Below are 18543 nucleotides of genomic sequence, written 5' to 3'. Positions count from 1 at the left end.
TTACTTGATCATTGCCTTTGTTTTTGTGTGGTTTGGTTTGTAATGTGGCTACCCCTTTTATAGATTGTGATGTTAGGGTTTGATTTTTGTGGAGGAGAGGAAGAAGATCAAAGAACCAAAGAGCTATTGGAGCAAGGTAGTAAGACTTAATTAACTACGAATGTTGACCTTGCATTGTTTATTATGGTATGAATGCTTACTATCATGTGGTTGAACTATGATGATTGTGATGTGATTGCTCCTTGTATTTGTTGCCACGGCTATTGCATGTTGAGTGTAACATCCAAACTTTTAGGTCTAGAAGTACCAGAAATAGCCTAAATTGGATAGGTTACCAGACCCCTTTTGAGTAGAAGTCCCAAAGATGAGAAAGGAAGTCAAAGTAGTTTCACGGACTAAACTGCAAAGTAAATGTTTTCAGGGGCTCAAGTATAATCAAGTTAGAAGCTTCAGTAAAGTCTCAAAGGCCCAGAGAGAGGAAAAAGGCTAGATACAGGCCAAATGTTAAGCTAGAAACCTCAAAGAGAGGATTGTATGAAGTCCAAGTAGGGACTAAACCGTAAATTATGAAAGTTATGACTAACAGGGGTAAAAATGGAAGAGTATATAGAGAATTCTAAGAAAATCCCAAAAAATAGAAAATAATATTCTAAGGCTCTTCTGTGAAGAGAAAAGACGAAAATACCCCCGAGGTAGCTTAAATAGAATTTATGAGGTTATAGCTGGTAAAAAATATACTATTTGAGGTAATTATTTAAAATAGCAAGAGACCTCAAAAATATATACAAAAATGAGATTAAATGGTTGAAAGGTTTTACTAATTTATAAAATTAGTCTCGCAACCAAAAGGTCAGTGGAGTGCCTTTAATAAATTAAAAAGCCGATTATGTGGATAAAAGGGTATTTTAGTAAATGAATTTTATGCAAGGCTTAAAGGGAGTGTTATGTCCTAAGAAAATTAATAGGTAATATCTAAAATTAAAGGGAATTTATGGAATAGACAAAAGAATTTTCTGAGCTCCGGAAGGCCATAAAAAAAGCCAGAGAAATGTGGGCCAAGTAAATTCAGAGGAAACTTAGGAAACAAGTTTGATCCAACGGCTAGGATCTAATCTCCCTTCTCCTCCACCACTTTTATGAAACTTGGCATATTCTAGAAGGATGAGGTAAGCATGATGCAAGAAGATGATGTAATGATGATGTAAAAGTTAACTTGAAGTTCCAAAATTACCCTTACCCTTTCTATTAGCCACCAATGGCATTTTGGTCCATTCAAGCCAAATTTTTGGCTATAAATAGGCACTCCCCCCCTCACATTTTTGGCTAAGCAAGGAACCATAGGGGAAACTCTGCCGCTCTTGCATTTAGAGAGAGAAAGAGCTATTTCTAGTGAGAGAAAGTCCACCTAAGTTCAAGCTTCAAGATCAAGGTATGTGATGGTTATAGCATATGATTTAATGCCTATTTCGAATAAGTTACTCTTTGTATCTGATTTTGAAATTTGGTATGATTAAATTACACTCTGTAAGCTTTAAATCCATGGGTATAACACTTCATTTGGATATGTGTATGATTTATGGTGATTTTTCAAAGTTAGGGTTTGAAATCTGGAAACAGTGTTTAACCTTTGGAAGAGTGTCAGATTCTGTACAATTTGGTACTGTTCAGCATAGAATTGGTTCCTAAAATTATTTTTCCTTTAAAAATAACTTAAGGAGCTTTCAGTGAGACTTAGAACCACTCAATTTTGATTTTTCTAAAATTAATTATGAATTTTCAAAGTTGAGGAAAAATTCTGGAGTTTCTGCGTGAACAGTACCCGCGAACGAAAATTTCCAGATTTGATCTTCTTGAATCTAAGGCCATCTAAAGTGGTCCTAATTGACAAGAAATGGATCTTAAGGATGGGAAATGATGAGATTTATGTTAGAAAAGTTAGAAAGAAAACCCTAAGATGAAGAGAAAGGGTTGAGGCTCAAGAAAGCTAGTCTTGAACTTTATGTAATCTAGAGGTCCTAATAGATTGTGTGATCATTATAGTTATGTTTAGGACCTTGGAACATCCAAGAGGATGTTTGATGATGTTGAATGAATTCTCACATGGTTGGAAAGTCAAGGGAGTCAAAGGAAAAGTAAGAGGAAACTTGAGGTGCAAGGTAGTGAACTTACCTATTGTCATTGCTTGATGTTGTATGCTTGTGTGTTGCCGTGTATATGTTATTGAATGTTATTATGACATGTTTTAGCTGCTGTAATTGCTATTCATGATGAGTAGATTATGTCTCCATGGCCATACATCAAGAAGTTAGCTTTGAGCATGCTAGTATGTCACTAATTAACAAGAGAATAAACAAGTTGCGTGTAGTGCATTAGCATCCATCTAGCATGATTAATATGCTATTGTTTGCTACTCAGATTCCCCTGAATCTCACCCCTTCCTAACCAACCATTTAGGTCAATCATCAATGGGCAATAATGGCATGAGAAGCAAGGAGAAGAAAATGGAGAATTATTGATGTCAATGAATGATATTATTATCCATTGTGTAATTCTCCTATTATGTAATTTATGTTGTGGATGCCAATGATGCCATGTAATTAATTATAATATTTATGGTATGAATGAAAGTGTATGAGTATGAATGGGAAAGAGTAAGCCCATGTTATGTATGCCAAAGAAATAAAAAAGAATTAAAGTAAAGAGATGTTAAGGGATAAACGTAGGTCCTGGAGTAGTGAGTTTGTAGCTCCAGTTTGACCTACCAAATGAACGAGTTAAGTCATGAGATTGGGCAGACTCATAGTACACATTCCAAGATTTAAAATGAGAGGTATATCACCTTAATTGGATGTGTACACAAGGAGATATGAATTTCCAAAGTTGAGCCACATAATCTAGAAGTTTCAGATTTTATGAAATGAACAGTAATATTTATTAATTAAACTGTACAAATTGGGCAAGGATAAGTCCAATTGGATATTTTTTTCCTTAAAGAGCATCGAAATATATTTTTGTAGAATTTTAGAAAACCCTAATACAATTTTTATGGAATTAGTTATGAATTTTTGAAGTTGGCCTTGTAATCTGGAAATTTAACAGTAAATAGTAACCCGAGTAATTATGTTGAAATTTTAAATCCATTGGCTTGCGTCATGATCTGCTTGAACCATAACGTTTACGAATGTGTGCTCTGAGGGGTTAAAGGTAGGACGTTTCATTGAGGTTTCCTATTTATAAGAAGATTAGTTCTCCCATGGTAGCTAATGTTGAAATGCTTTAATGATGATACATGTTGATGTTATGGTTGATTATTCTTACTACTAGGATTTCATTGAAATCTCATCCCTCCCAAATGTAATCTAAAATTTTAGGGGCTGAATCATCCAAAGGGAAGCTGCAGATTCAAGGGTGATTATGGTGTTAAGCCATAAAAATCATTTGACTTTTTGTTATGTATAATTATGCCATATGGTTGCTGTAACCCTAGGTAGACCATCGACTTGCAGTAGTGTTTTGATTAAGTTCTTAAACGAATTCTTTCACAAATTTTAGTATGCTTATAGATCACGTCCTGAGCTTCAATTTGATAGGTATAACATTAAAATTGGACAACGGTGTAATTTTTGATGATTTTTCAAATTTAAGGTTTGAAATCTGGGAAAAGGGTTTTTACCAAAGTAACAATGGTAACTTTCCAAAAATTCATAAGGAATTGGTCCACGAGATTATTTTTTTCCAAAAGAGCATTCAGAAAAATTTCCATAGAATTTTGAACCACACAATTTCAATTTTTCTAAAATTAGTTATGAATTTTCAAAGTTGGACAAAAAAACAAGATTTTTGCTAAGTGAACAGTGATTTTACGAAAATCATCATCCAAATTGAAAAATATTGGGTTTAAGGCCATCCAAAGTGGTAAAAAATGATTCCAATTGGACACCTTAAGGTATCCTAGAAGTAAGATGTAATATTTTTTTGGTATCAGAGCTGAGCTTCTGGCATAAGATAGAATGCTCTAGTTAAGTCTAGCTTTTAGATGATGGTCGTTTGAGGTGGAGTTGACAATTTTTACCGGATTCAAGATGAAGAATACCATGGATTAGGATGCTATGTTCAAACGATTGGTCAACCAAGGAAATATTGATTGTATTGAGGTAATTGAGGAGGAGGATCTAGTAGAATGGATCATGGGGGATGCTAGCCCAAGCTATTCTTTAATCGGGTCTAGTATACACCCGGAGCATTGGGCTGCATTGGCAGGGATTCCTTGGGAGGAGTTAGTTAACCTACCTAGACCTTGAGACCTGGCGGGTCCTAAGACAAGATTGATTCAGTCACCTAGACTTTAGGATTCCTAAGCATAGGAAGCTTGGCCCCTCGGATATAGCCTTATACCTGACTGATATTGTCAAACCCAATACAAGGCCAGTGGTACCCCCAGCACCTGCAGTACCAGTCACACCTATCCCAATTCCACTCGAGCCTGAGATTCACAGTGTAGATCAGCTGAGAGAGAGATTGAGTTTCTAGGGCATCGCATTAGGAAGGATGTGGATACAGATCTGATAGTACACCTAGGTTACCTCCATAGGGTAAGGAAGTTGTATCAGGCCTACAGACCGGGCAACCCTTATTTGGAGCCTTTTAATTGGCTACAAGAGATGATAGATGTACTACCCGATATACCCTTCAAGGTATGAGAGATTGTCCATTTGGACCATATACTCAGAGATGATGTGAAGGATTGGATCCAGACCCTCGAGGGCTTTGTCATTGTTTTTTTCCTTTAGACAACTAGGATCCTCTTATCACTGACATATGATGTATTTTGGTACAGCTAACTGTAGTAGGTTAGATTGACTCCCTTAGATATTATATTTGACTTGGATTGTATGTTTGACTCAAACTTTGCTGCCTTTGGGTTGATGTTTGATTATTGATTGATGTATGCCCATTTTGTTGAATGAAATCCAAGTATTTTATTTATTTCTTATTTTGTTACTATGTATTTCGGTTAGATATCGTGATAGTTAGGACTAGAAGAAATGCTTTACTGAAGAGACCTTCAGGACACAATGCAAGGGTCCCTCATGATCTGTTATAATTGATTCTGGACCACTTAGAGCAGCAGCAGAAGACCATTAAGGAAATGAGAGTGGCACAAGCTCGCCAGGAACAAGAAAGGGACGCTGCAATTGCTACAGCTGTAGTAGCAGTAGTGGCTAACCTCGATAGGAGGCAACCAGAAGAAGAAACATCCGTAGCTCAAGCATCAGAACAGCTGCCTAGACCAGTAGTGCCAAAAATAGACCCCGATAGTATCTAGTAGTAGATGACTCATTTCTGCAAGCATAATCCACTATCCTTTGACAGAGTGTTTGATGTCTACGTGGCAGAGGACTGGATTAATGACCTAGAGAAAATCTTTAAAGTATTGGACTCTCCGACCAAGCAGAAAGCCCAAATAGCGATCTACAAACTAGAGAAGGATGTCGACTGCTAGTGGAAGAACACTAAACTCATCCTTGATGCTCGTAATATGAGAGTGACATGGAAAGTGTTCCTGAAGCAATTATACAAGAAGTACTTCCTGAGGTCAGTCAGGGATGAAAGGAAAGGAGAATTTTTGACCCTGGAACAAAAAGATAATGAGCCCTTCGACGAGTATCTATCTAAGTTCATTTGTCTCTCTCACTACTCCAGCTACCTTCATTACCGAGAAGATGAGAGGTGGATGACAGAAAAGATGGTTAGAGGACTAAAGTAGTCCTTCAGGGAGATGATTGCTCCCAGGCAGTTTGAGCACTTCAACAAGGCAGTTAAAGCCTATCGAATTACAAAGAATAGCTTGAACCATCACCTGATGGTTAAGTCTACTTCTAAGTTAGAGAAGGGACATCAAGGTGACACCTCTTCTAACACTAATAAGAAAAGGAAGAGGCCATGGGACAATCGAAGGAGCAGAAAAGGAGGCAAACCACTGAAGGCCAAGGAATGCCCAAGCTGCAACAAGAGTCACAACAACAAACTATGTATGGCAGGATAGAATGTTTGCTATACCTGCGGCAAGCCTGGACACTTCTTAAGGGAATCCCCGCAGAATACAAAAAAGTCAAGACCACACACCAAAGGACAAGTGTTTACCCTTATAGGGGAAGAAGCCCAAAAGTCACCTGAAATGACCAAGGTGCGATTATTATTAATAATTCCCTAGTGATTGCAATGTTTAATTCAGGTGCTAGTCATTCTTTTATCTCATATGCCTGTGTTAAAAGATTTGGCTTTGTTATAAGTACGTTGCTTTATGACATACATGTGTCCACACCAACACACTCTATGGTAGTTACATCATACGTATGCTTAAATTGCATAGTTCGATACAAACACTGTTTTATTACCTTAGATTTGATATGTATGCCCTTCCATGAAATTGCTGTGGTAACTGGATTAAATTGGTTGTTGTCTCGTAACATCCTATTGGATTATAAGATCAAAACCATGATCCTGCCTCCAAGAGAAATAGAGATGAATTCGAAAGTTGTCGTGCTAAGAAAGCCAATTTAGAAGCATTAGAATTGTAAATGAAAATTTTAAACCCTATACCCCTAACCTCTCAACCTTGTGTGTTTTATAGGGAAGGATTTCAATTCTAATTATTTTGAGCTTAGAAATGAATTCTACATGTAAAATTATGAGGGGAATAGCATGTGAAATTAAGTTTAGAAAGGTTAGAAATCAACCTCAAAAGTTAGAAGTTAATAAGGTTAAAAAAGAATAAAGTGTTGATGTTGTTTGTTACCATGGCTCTAATGAATAAATGGCAATTATGTGTTGATGCATTTAAGGCCATAAGACATCAAAGAAGTGAAATAGGAAGGTTGATCAAGCAACCTAAATGGTTTTGGAGGCTAAAGGAGCCAAGAGGACAAAAGAAAACTTAAAGCTACAAGGTAGTGAACTTACCTTTCTTGTGTGCTTAATGTGTATACTTGTGTGTTGATGAGCATTATATTATTTGATGATGATATGAGATGCAAATGCAAGTATAATGCTCTGTTTTTTTTTTTTAATGTTTTTATGGTCATGCATGTTAATGTGAAACATTAGCATGAGAACATGTTATAAGTAAGTATGAGCAAGATCAAGTAAGCCTATCATGTACTTGCATCTATCTTGTATTCATTAATAGTAATGTTTGCTACTAAGATTCTCTTGAATCTTATCACATCTAGCAATAAGGTAATTAGAAATAAGAAATATTCCTAAATAATTAAGGGTCAAAAATAACAAGGAGCAATAGAAGAATTTTGGTGGAAAATGATTATTATGATTTTTCAAGCTAATTATGAAAATTTGGCTAATTAAGGAAAATTGGTCAAAATAATTATGGAAAAATATTTTCAAGTCTTGAAAAATTAAGGGAAAATAAGGTTAATATCCTTTAAGAATTATATGGGTGATGCAGCCCTGTCGTTAGGCTCTCAAAACAATAACTAAGCTAACTGCATTATAGGGCAACTAACCTAGGTGTCGATCTCTTTGAGGAGCCGGTTGCCAACTACTAACCAACTAGGTGTTAATTACAAATTAACCAAGGAGAATGATAGAATCGAATTAACCATTCTAAACTAAGGAAAGATAACTATTATTTATGACTTCTGATTTAATTGTGGAATGGATGATGGATGTAGTGAATCTCCTTGATAATTGACTTAGCTACACTTCCTTATTTCACTTGTGTTAAGTTCTATTGCGTCTCACTAAGCCAACACTCTTAGTACCTAATTAACATTGTTAAACCTAACTGGTTAATTAGATAAAGTGCTTTAGGGCTTAGCTTATATTGGATTCACAGAGACTCTTTAACTCTCAATCAAACCTAGGCACCTAGCACATTCAATTGGAAGCTTCAAGAACATGAACAATCAATAACAATAGACAAAAGGACTATAAGGCAATTGAATATTCATTGAAGGTAAATCCAATACAAGTAATCAGAATCTAAATCAGGCATACCAGTACCAATTCTCAATATATACATCAATTGAACCACAACTAACATATATAAAGAGTAGAAACTGAAATTAAACATAATTAAGCTTCCCTTAGGCTCTAGAAACTCAGAATAACTTCATCAATCATCAAGGAGTGGATGAATTCAGCTTCTCATGACTGAAGAACAGCTCCACTGAGCTCTTGGTCCTCAAATGGCCATTGATTACAGAAATGGAGATAGAAATGGATCGGTTGATGGAAAAGAGGAAGATTAATTGGTGGAAATGGATGGAATGGGGTTAGGAATGGTGTGGAATGGTGGATGAGATGGAATGGAGGTAGAGAGGATGGAGAGAACGAGATCTGGATAAAGAAACCGAAAATCTAGATCTGAATAATCCCCTCTACTAAATGCACATGATCTAGTTTAAATCTGGAAATTTCACGTTTTCATCACGACAAATGAATATGTTAGTTGTGACTAAGGATAAAATGACACCGTATGAATAAGTAACTCTGTTTCCTTAATAACGATAGTTCGTCACGGCGAATTTCATATTTGGTCACAACTAAATGAGGCGGAATGGTCCTTGGATGTTGATAAAGCTACCTGCAATGCTTGTTAACCAAGGGATCAAAAGCACACAAATACAAAATCACACAAAACATACAAAAACACGTATAAAACCTCATAATTCCAATCATCAACTCCTATGCATAATGAAGACTAATTATACCCAAAATATGCAATTATGAACTACAAAAGCATAGGTTTAGGACTAGAGATGTATGAAAATAATGGGACTTATCAATGGGATTATAAAATTGGTTTCATGACCAAATTACCCTTAGAGAAATTTTAAAGAAATTTAAGGGTAATTTATCCTAATTTAAGGGCTTTTATTTGGAAAATTCCAAATAAATATTTTTAAGGAGGATAAAATTCTAAGAAAATTCCTATGATATCCCAAAGAATTATAAGAGATTATAAAATTAAAAGACGACCCTCAAGTATCCAAGATTTTTTTCTAATTCCCTTGAAAATTGGAAAAATCAATAAAGAGAAGGAAATTAGTCTTCCTTTTTATTTAATTATTGGAAATTCAATTTCGAGACAAAAAGGTATTTTGGGAAGATAAAAATGAGGAGAATAAATTATGGATCTGACAGAAAATAATAACAGAGGCCAGAATCCTGTAATTATAGAAAAAAAAATAAAACCCAGAGTAAAAGTGCATCGATAATAATTAGAGTCTTGCACTTTACTTGGCCCACAAGTTGCCACTTGTCAAGACTTTATTAGAGAGTAATTAAACATTCCAAGTGTCAACCCTCAATTGGAGGAGAGTTTGACTTTTGAAAATTAATTACAATTGGAATTAAATGATTAAGACAAAAATTTCAAGAAGGACTACGCATTTGACACTTGGCATCTCATTAATTATGGTAGGTGGGTGGTTAAGATATTTGTTGGAGCATTTAGTGAGCTCTTCCTCCCCGTATTATTTAGATCATCATTCAGCCAAAGTGAGAGCAAAAGAGAAAAGAGAGTTTCAAGTAGAAATCAAGGGAAAGCCATCAACTTTGATCATCCAACCAAGCTTCAAGGCTAGTTTTTGGTTCTAAGTTGTTCCTTGCCTTCATTGCTTGAGTTGTATAGTTGAAAACCCTAGTTTCTCTTCTCTTTTGATGCTGGCTGAAACATATATATTGTAGAGGAGGAAGTTTTGTTGACAAATCTTGTTAGAACACATTAAATCATGATGTTTTCAAGTGGTTTAAGATGTTGTTGGAAGTTTTTCATAGTGGGTTTGTTAGAAGGACCTTTCAGCCACTTTCAAATCTAGATCCTAGGATGAGTTTTTCAATGTTTTGATGCTTCCTTTGTGTTCAAAATGGAAAATGGTGTAGGATTAACCTAAAGAACAAAGGTTGGAAGCATTAAAATCAAAGTTGTAATTTTTAGAAAATAAACCCTATGGGTTGGCCAAGCTGAAATTGGAAGAGGGAGTTTTATTTTCTTAAATTTAAGTAGATATTTGGAATCTACATGAAAAATCATGTAGGTATGAGTCAAGAGGGAATTTTTAGGGTTTATGAAAAACAAACTCTAAAATTTAAAGAACAAAGGTGGAAGCTTTAAGGGACAAGGGTTGTTCTTGAGTTGTGTTTTTGTTTTTCCATGGTTTGGTTGGTGATTCTTGCTACTCTTTTTGTGAATTGCCATGTTAGGGTTTGGCATTTATGGAAGCAAGAAAGAAGAGCAAGAAAATCAAAAAGCATTGGATCAAGGTAGTAGGATTTAATTAACCATTAATGTTAACTTTTATCCTAATTGATGAATGATTTGAGACTAACTAAGGTCAAGTAGTACAGTAGACTGGTAGAGGATCCAGGCTATGAGGAAAAATCAGGATAGGGACATAACGGTCATTTTTGAAAAGATCGGTCAAGAAAGGGCAGTATTGAAAATAATGTCCGAAATTCCTGAAAATTCCCAGAAAATCATGAAAAATAGAAAGGAGGGTACAGAATAATGTTTGAGGCTAAGAAGGTGAATATAGGATAAAACATAATTTATCAAGGAATTATTTGTAATTATTGGAATTTTTGGTTAATTAAGGAAAATTAGCCAATTTCCATTATTTAAAATATACGGAGGCCTCAAAAATTCAAGAAAAAATAGGGATAAATTATGTGACATATTATTCTAATTTATAAAATTACTTCCCACCTTTGAAAGTATAGAGGTTAGCTTAAAGAATATTTATTACCGAATTATTATCGGTGGAATATTGATTTTTTGACGAAATAAAATTTAGAAAAATTATAGAGGGAGGTAAAACTTGAGAAAAATCATGGAATATCCTTGGAATGAGAGGAATTTAAGGAGGTGTTGAAATCAAAATTTTGTGACAGTACATTGGACAGGATTATTGGAAAATCAGATCGAAAATACACAAATAATCAGTGGATTGCACTGAATATTGGATGAGTTATTTTTCTCCCAATTTTTAGAGTAATAATTCGGCCAAAATAAGGGGGGAAGGACAAGGTTGGGATTTTTTAAATTGTTCAACAGCATAAAGGGAAATAAGAGACAAAACATTAAAATAATATTTTTTTACCACATGAAAATCACATAGTGAATAGATGTCCTTCCACGTGTCATGATCTCAAGGCTTGTGCTCTAAGATTTGTCCATGTGTAAAGTGAAAAAAATGGATGGCCGAGATCACATCTTTTTCTCCAAGGGCATTCTTGGTATTTTGAAAAATTCAAGCCTATAAATACCCCCTCACCCTTCATAATTCGGCCAAGATGGTTTCCTAGAGAGGGAATGTTTTGCTCTTAAGTTCTAGGAGAGAGAAGGAAAAAGAAAGAAGAGAGAGAAAGGGAGAAAGAAAGGTTAAACGCCTCTAATCGCCGATTAAGAGCTAATTAAGGTATGTTTACCTCCCTAAATGTTAATTATTTTTAGTTAATGATTTATTTGAGGAAGATTAGGATTAATTACCTTGATTAATTATGGTTTAGTGATAGCTAAGATTAATCATGTTATTTGATTAAAGATTAGTAAGTAATTAAGGTTAGTTACCTTAATTAATTAATGACTAGTGATTAGTTATGTTAATTGAAGGATGATTAATTATGATTAATCATGTTGATTAAGGAATGATTAAGGGTTAATCATGTTGATTAGAGAATGATTAATGGTTAATCCATAAGGGATTAGTGACTTAATCTTAAGGATTATGTTGTATTAACGACTATGTGACTTGAGGACCTTAATTAAATATTGGATTAAGGATTAAGGGATTAGTGATTAACCAAGAAAGCATGATTAATCATGGATTAAGGAAGAATTTCAAGACCTTAATTGAGGATTAAGGCTTGGTCAAACCAAAGTCAAAGGATTAGGAAAGGTATACAGAAGTTATAAATTGAAAGGCACAAGGATAGTATTACATTGAGAAGGAATTGTATACTGGATATGGAATTTACCATACCCTTACTGTATGGTTGATAGGCAATTTTCTGGAAACCTAGGAGGACCTCAAGCAATAAAAACAAGGAAGAAACATTGAGCATGGAACCGAGGTAGCGTGAACTTGCAATTATTTTGTTGACTTGCATTTGGTGTTTCTGCTATGTGTGTTTATGTGCCATGAGAATGTTTATGCACTGATGATGTGAACTCCTTGCAATGTATGCCTTGGCTCTTGCATGATTGAGTTTTGACTGGAATGATTATATGCTCCATGATGATGACATGGATACGGAATGGTTATGGCATGGCATAATGGCTAGCAATGTTATTTTACTGCACATAGCATGACATCTTATGCATGTTAACTTGATGCTTGTATGTTCAATGCTACTGAGATTTCTATGAAATCTCATTCCTCCTATAACATGATATCCTAGGTGCCACTACTTCTAAGGAGAAGGGAAAAGAAGTAATCATGGCTTGAGGAAATTATGATCTATGTATTGTATTATATGGTTTTAAACCTTTCTTTTCCAAGCCATGTAAGCATATTCTGAGCATGAACACATGACATGATAACCTTTTTGGATGTATATTAACGGTAGAGTAGCTTTATATGCGAGTACGGTCTGCTTATGGTGAAAAACGAAATGGTGCTAGAATTAGTGAAAAAGGGGGATAAAATTGGTCTAAACTTGACCAAACTTTGACCAATTAAGACCCTAGTCAAATGGTTGACTTTTCCCCTGAAATTTGGCATGCAAATAGATCTTATTTTTTCCTTTAAAATGAGTGGTAAAGCATCACAATCGGAGCTCTGTGCAAGAAGTTATGCCTTTCTGAAGTTAGGCAAAAATCCTGGAAAAAATAGAAAAATGACCAAATGAACAGTACTTTTTGAAATTAAAATCGGATGCGTTTCTGATTAAAGTGGAACCTGAGGTCATTTTTCCTTGATAGATGATGTTAAGAGCTTCGAGTGAGACTTGGAATGACCTTGTTTGATTTTTCTAGAATTAGTTTATGATTTTCCAAAGTTATGCCAAGTTTAAGGTTACAGTGAATAGTAAAGCGGGAAAAGAAACTTTTAAACTCAGATTTTTCAACCCGGTAACCTGTAATTACGCTTCTGAATATCTTAACTTGACATAATATAAGGATACAAACATAAGGTGTTACACCGGCGAAAGACCACAAAGCACTCGGTGGACCATGGGCCCCCCTCGAAGAACTAGTGGGGTGTCACATCCAGTATTATGATAATTGGAGACAAGAAATATTCTCAAATTATTGAGGATTAAAAGTAATAAGGAAAAGTTAAAGAATTTTGGTGGAAAATAATTACAGTAATTTTCCAAGCCAATTATAGGAAATTGACTAATTAAAGAAAATTGGTCAAATGTAAATAAGGAAAAATATTTTCGAGCCATGGAAAATTAAGGAAAAATAGGGATAACATCCTTTGAGAGTTATATGAAATTATAAAGTTGGTTTTATGACCAAATTACCCTTAGAGAAATTATAAGAGAATTTAAGGGTGATTTAGGCTAATTGAGGGATTTTATTTGGAAAATTCCAAATAAATATTTTAAGAGGAATAAAATCCCAAGAAAATTCCATGAGATCCCAAGGAATTATAAGGAATTATGGAATTAAATGGAGACCCTCAAGTGTCCAAGATTTTTCCAAATAAATGTGAAAAGTGGAAAAATCCCTAAAGAGAAGGAAATTAATTTTCCTTTTTATTTAAATATTAGGAAATTAATTTTGAGACAAAGAGGACAATTTGGGAAGACAATAATGAGGAGAATAAATTAAGGATCTGATAGAAAATAATTACAGAGACTAAGTTACTGTAATTATAAAAAAGAAGTTAAACTCAGAGCCTAAAGTATACCGATAAAGCAAGATTGGTGTCTTGCAAATCCAAGGGATCCTATTGAGCCATGTGTCAAGCTCTTGAAGGAGAAGATTTGAATTAGCCAAGTGTCATTCCATGAATGGAGAGGATTTTGACTTTAGTAAATAATTTCATTTGGAATTATGTTAATTAAGAGAGAGGAATCAAGACTTAGTAGGGTAATGACACTTGGACTATCATTAAAGAAGGTGGTTGGGATATTTTGAAGCCTTAATCAAGCTCTTCTCTCCCCATTTTCAGATGTTCATTTCGTGCAAGGGAGAAAAATAGAGAAAAAGAGAGAGTTTGAGAGGAAACAAGGAGAAAGGGAGCACTTTTGATCATCCTAGCAAGGTTTCAAGGTTAGATCTTGGTCCTAGAAGTGTTCTTGCTTTGGTTTCTTTCATTTTTATGGTTTAAAATCTGTCTCTTCCCTCTCTTAATGTGGACCAAACTGATTAATAAAAAGGGAAAGAAGTTTTGATCATAACACTTGCTAAGACACAACAACACAAGCTAGATCCTAGTGTTGGCAAGTGAGTTTAAGTGATTTTAAAGCATTTTTCATGGTTGTTGTTGTGAGAGTTATTTTTGGCCAAGTGAAGAGCTGGACCCTAGGATGAGCTTTTCATTGTTTTAAGGCTTCCATGATGCTTAAAATGAGGAATGGTATAGGGTAGACTAAAAGAAACAAGTGTTGGAAGCCTAAAAGCAAAGCTGAAAATTTTGGGTCAAAACCTCTAGTGGTTTGGTCGGTTTGTGGCTGGAAGAATCAGTTTTATTTTCACAAATCTAAGCCTATTTTTGGAATCTACATGAAAATCCATGTAGGAACAAGTCAAGGAGTGATTTTTAGGGTTAGAGAGAACCAAATCTAAAACTAGTGAACAAAGGAGGGAACTTTATGGTTCAAGAATCATTTTGATGTATGTTCTTGCTTTTTCATGGTTGGATAATGATTCTTGCTGCCATTTTTGTTGAATCACATGGTTAGGGTTTGATATTTGCCAAGGGAAAGAGGAGAAGGAAGAAAGGCTAAGACTTTTGAAGCAAGGTAGTAAGTTAAACCTAGCTACTACCACTAACTAGCATTGTTGATTATTGTATGGTTAATTGCTATTATTGTGATTGAGCTCTCTTGATTGTTATGTGGCTGCTCTTTATAGTATCTTGCTTTGGCCTTTGCATGATTGAGTTTGCCAAATGATAAGCATGTTAGTTCATCCATAGTAGCTAATGTGATCATGCATAATAATGATGCTTGCTTGGTGATATAGTTGGTTAATTTACTACTGGGATTTCCAAAAATCTCATCCCCCAAGAATCATGTAACATTTTAGGGCCTGAATCTTCAAAAGGGAAGCTGCAGATTGAAGGTTGATTTGTGGAGTTTAGCCACAAAATTCGTGAGCTTATTTTGGTTATGTAAATATTAAACTAACAGTGCTGGAAGCACACTGACCCTGACCAGTTCACGTGACTTTTTGATTATGTTCCTGAATGTTTTAAATCGTGAAATTTGGCATGATGAAAGATGACATCCTGAGCTTCAATTGATAGCTAATACGTTAAAAATGGACCAGTATACGATTTATAATGATTTTTCAAAGTTAATGGTCAGAATCTGGACATCAGGGTTTTTGGCAAATGGACAGTGTTGTTTTCTCAAAAACCTGACGCTTTCTCATAAATAATTGGACAATGAGATTATTTTTCCTTGAAAGAGGACTTAAAGAGCTTTAAGTAGAATTTTGAAACACCCCAATTGGAGTTTTGTAGAATAAGTTATGAATTTTTGAAGTTGGGCCAGAAAAACTGGATTTTTACCCGATGAACAGTAAAAATCCGAAAATTAGCGTTTTTATGGTAAAAAGTGAGCCAAGACCATCCAATGTGGTCAAAAATGATTTTGAAAGGAACCTAAGTCAATATTATAGTAAGGTGTGACATTTTTGGTATCAGAGCGGAGGTTCTAGCATAAGATAGAACGCTCTGCTTAAGTATCCCTTAGATGTAGAGAACTAACACCTATTTTCAGGAACCAAGATAGGGATTACCATGGAATGGGATACAAAATCTGAGCCGTCAGTCAACACTTGGGATCCAATAGTAATTGATCTCACCAAAGATGAAGACCCAGAGGAATGGGTAATGGGAGATGTCAGCCCTGGCCATTCATCAGTGTGCTCCAATGACTGTGTTGAGCACTATCCAGAGCTGCTAGGAATCACTGCAGAACAGTTGCTGTATCTCCCCGGACCCGGAGACTTGGTCAACCCTGTAACTGGAATGTACCAAGAGCCATTAGATTTAGATCTTTATGTTCAGTCTCTTAAGCAGCCTGTTCCTCCTGCTATGTACCAATGTAATATCCCTGGACCTAGTACTGTACCAGTTGTACCCCCAGCCCCGGTAATACCTGTAGTACCTGCAGTACCAATTGTACCTGCACCAGTTCAGCCTAGTCATGAGATCCGTAGTGTGGGTCAGCTGAGTGACCGGCTGAGGTTCATAGGGCGTCACATCAGGAGGGATGTTGATGCAGACCTGAGAGTACACCTGGATTACCTCCAAGGTGTGAGAGAGCTGTATCAGGCACATGGACCAGGCAACCCTTACCTGGATCCTTATGACTGGCTGAGTGAGATGGTAGAGGTCCTACCTAATACCCCTTTCTGGAACCATGAGATCACTCGCCTGAACTACTTGCTGGGAGATGATGTGGAGGACTGGATTCGAAGCCTTGAGGGCTTTGTTATTGTTCACTTTCTGTAGACGCTAGGACTATCCTATCACTAACGTAGGATATATTTTGGTACAGCTAACCCGAGTAGGTTAGGCTGATAATGCTTGGTCGATAGATATGTTGATTGCACTTGACTGGTCAATGCTTGGCTGCTGTATGTTGATTGTATTCTAGCTGGTTGATGTTTAAGTGCTGATTGCTGTATGCCTGTTTTGATAATGAAATCCAAGCATGATATTTATTTTTCTTGTTCCTTGTTATGCTATTCGGTTAGTTAAGCAATGGCTAGAACCCGACGAAACCCTTCACCAGAGAGACCCCTAGTGCAAGATGCAAGGGTCCCTCCTGATCCATTACAATTGATTCTGGAACGCCTCGAGCAACAACAGAAGACCATCGAGGACATGAGAGCAGCTCAAGCTCGTCAGGAACAAGAAAGGGATGCAGCGATAGCTGCAGCAGTAGCAGCAGCATTAGCAAACCTCGAGAGGAGGCAACCAGAGGAAGAGGTCTCTGCAGCACCAGCATCAGAACAATTGCCAAGACCGGCAATGCCAGCAGCAGAACCCGATAGCATTCAACAGTGGATGACCCGATTCTGTAAGCACAACCCGCCGTCATTTGATGGGACATTCGATGTTCAAGCGGCGGAAGAGTGGATTAATCGCCTAGAGAAGATCTTCAAGGTGATGGACTGCTCATCAGAGCGAAAAGCCCAGATGGCGATATATAAGCTAGAGAAAGATGCGGATCGCTGGTGGAAGAATACTGAGATTCTTCTCGATGCTCGAAACACGACAGTGACTTGGGAAGTGTTTCTGGAGCAGTTTTATGAGAAGTACTTTCCGAGATCTGTCCGCGACGAAAGAGAAGCAGAGTTTCTGACTTTGAAGCAAAAGGATGACGAGCCTTTCGATGAGTACTTGGCTAAGTTCATCCGTCTCTCTCATTATTCAAGCTATCTCCGATATAGAGATGAGAGGTGGACGACGGAGAAGATGGTTCGAGGACTGAGGCCATCATTGAGGGAGATGATTGCTCCCAGACAATTTGAGCAGTTCAATAAAGCAGTGGAAGCTTGCCGAATCACGGAAAGCAGCTTCAACCATCATCTGATGGTCAAGACAACTCCACGAGCAGAGAAAGGAGGTCAAGGAGGTCAAGGTGCTACCTCATCCAATGTGAATAAGAAGAGGAAGCAACCCTGGAATAACCGCAAGAACAAGAAAGGCGGTAAAGCACCGAAGGGCAAGGAGTGTCCTAAGTGTGGCAAGAATCACGGTGACAGGCCATGCATGGCTGGGCAGAATGTTTGCTATACTTGTGGCAAACCTGGACATTTCTCAAGAGAGTGCCCACAGAACACCGAGCAGGCAAGACCACGCACCCAGGGCCGAGTGTTTGCCATCACAAGAGAAGAAGCCCGGAAGTCTCCGGAGATGATCCAAGGTACGATCATGATTAACAATTCTCCGGTGATTGCAATGTTTGATTCGGGTGCTAGTCATTCTTTTATTTCATATGCCTGTGCGGAAAGACTTGGCTTGAGTATAAATACATTGCCATATGATATATATGTGTCTACCCCAACGCAGAGTAGGGTAATTACATCTGATGTATGCCTGAACTGTATAGTTTGTTATGAGCACTGTTGCACTGCTATAGATTTGATATGCATGCCTTTCCATGAGATGGATGTGGTGATTGGACTCAATTGGTTGTCATCCCACAATATCCTAATGGATTGTAAGAACAAAACCCTAATCTTACCCACGAGGGATTTAGAGTTGAATCCAGAAGTTAGATTAAACTTCATTACGGAGGCCCAAGCGGGCAAATGCTTACGAAAAGGCTGTCAAGGATTCCTCGTTTTCTTCTCGGTGCAAGTAGAAGTTGAGGAAGGGATAAGAG

General features: G+C 36.6%; 1 protein-coding gene across 1 annotated transcript; it reads left to right on the top strand.

The window, feature by feature from the left end:
• The first annotated feature begins 16913 nt into the window (after positions 1 to 16913).
• LOC114745281 (uncharacterized) lies at positions 16914 to 18075 on the top strand. Its single transcript, XM_028933466.1, has 3 exons — positions 16914 to 17318; positions 17460 to 17865; positions 17981 to 18075. Exons 1-3 carry the CDS (start codon positions 16914 to 16916, stop codon positions 18073 to 18075), a joined length of 906 nt encoding a protein of 301 aa, XP_028789299.1.
• Positions 18076 to 18543: the final 468 nt, after the last annotated feature.

Source organism: Neltuma alba, unplaced genomic scaffold, assembly GCF_004799145.2.
Source record: "Neltuma alba isolate B1F8T4 unplaced genomic scaffold, ASM479914v2 tig00000111_pilon, whole genome shotgun sequence".
NCBI lineage: Eukaryota > Viridiplantae > Streptophyta > Magnoliopsida > Fabales > Fabaceae > Neltuma > Neltuma alba.
The sequence above is the reverse complement of the archived record's forward strand: the minus strand, read 5'-3'. Positions and strand labels throughout refer to the sequence as shown.

Coding starts and splice junctions, on each gene's coding strand:
- LOC114745281 (XM_028933466.1), top strand. CDS start 16,914: ATGGCTAGAACCCGACGAAACCCTTCACCAGAGAGACCCCTAGTGCAA. Junction 17,319..17,459: donor GCCTAGAGAAGATCTTCAAG/GTGATGGACTGC, acceptor TTTCTGGAGCAG/TTTTATGAGAAGTACTTTCC. Junction 17,866..17,980: donor CCGCAAGAACAAGAAAGGCG/GTAAAGCACCGA, acceptor ACATTTCTCAAG/AGAGTGCCCACAGAACACCG.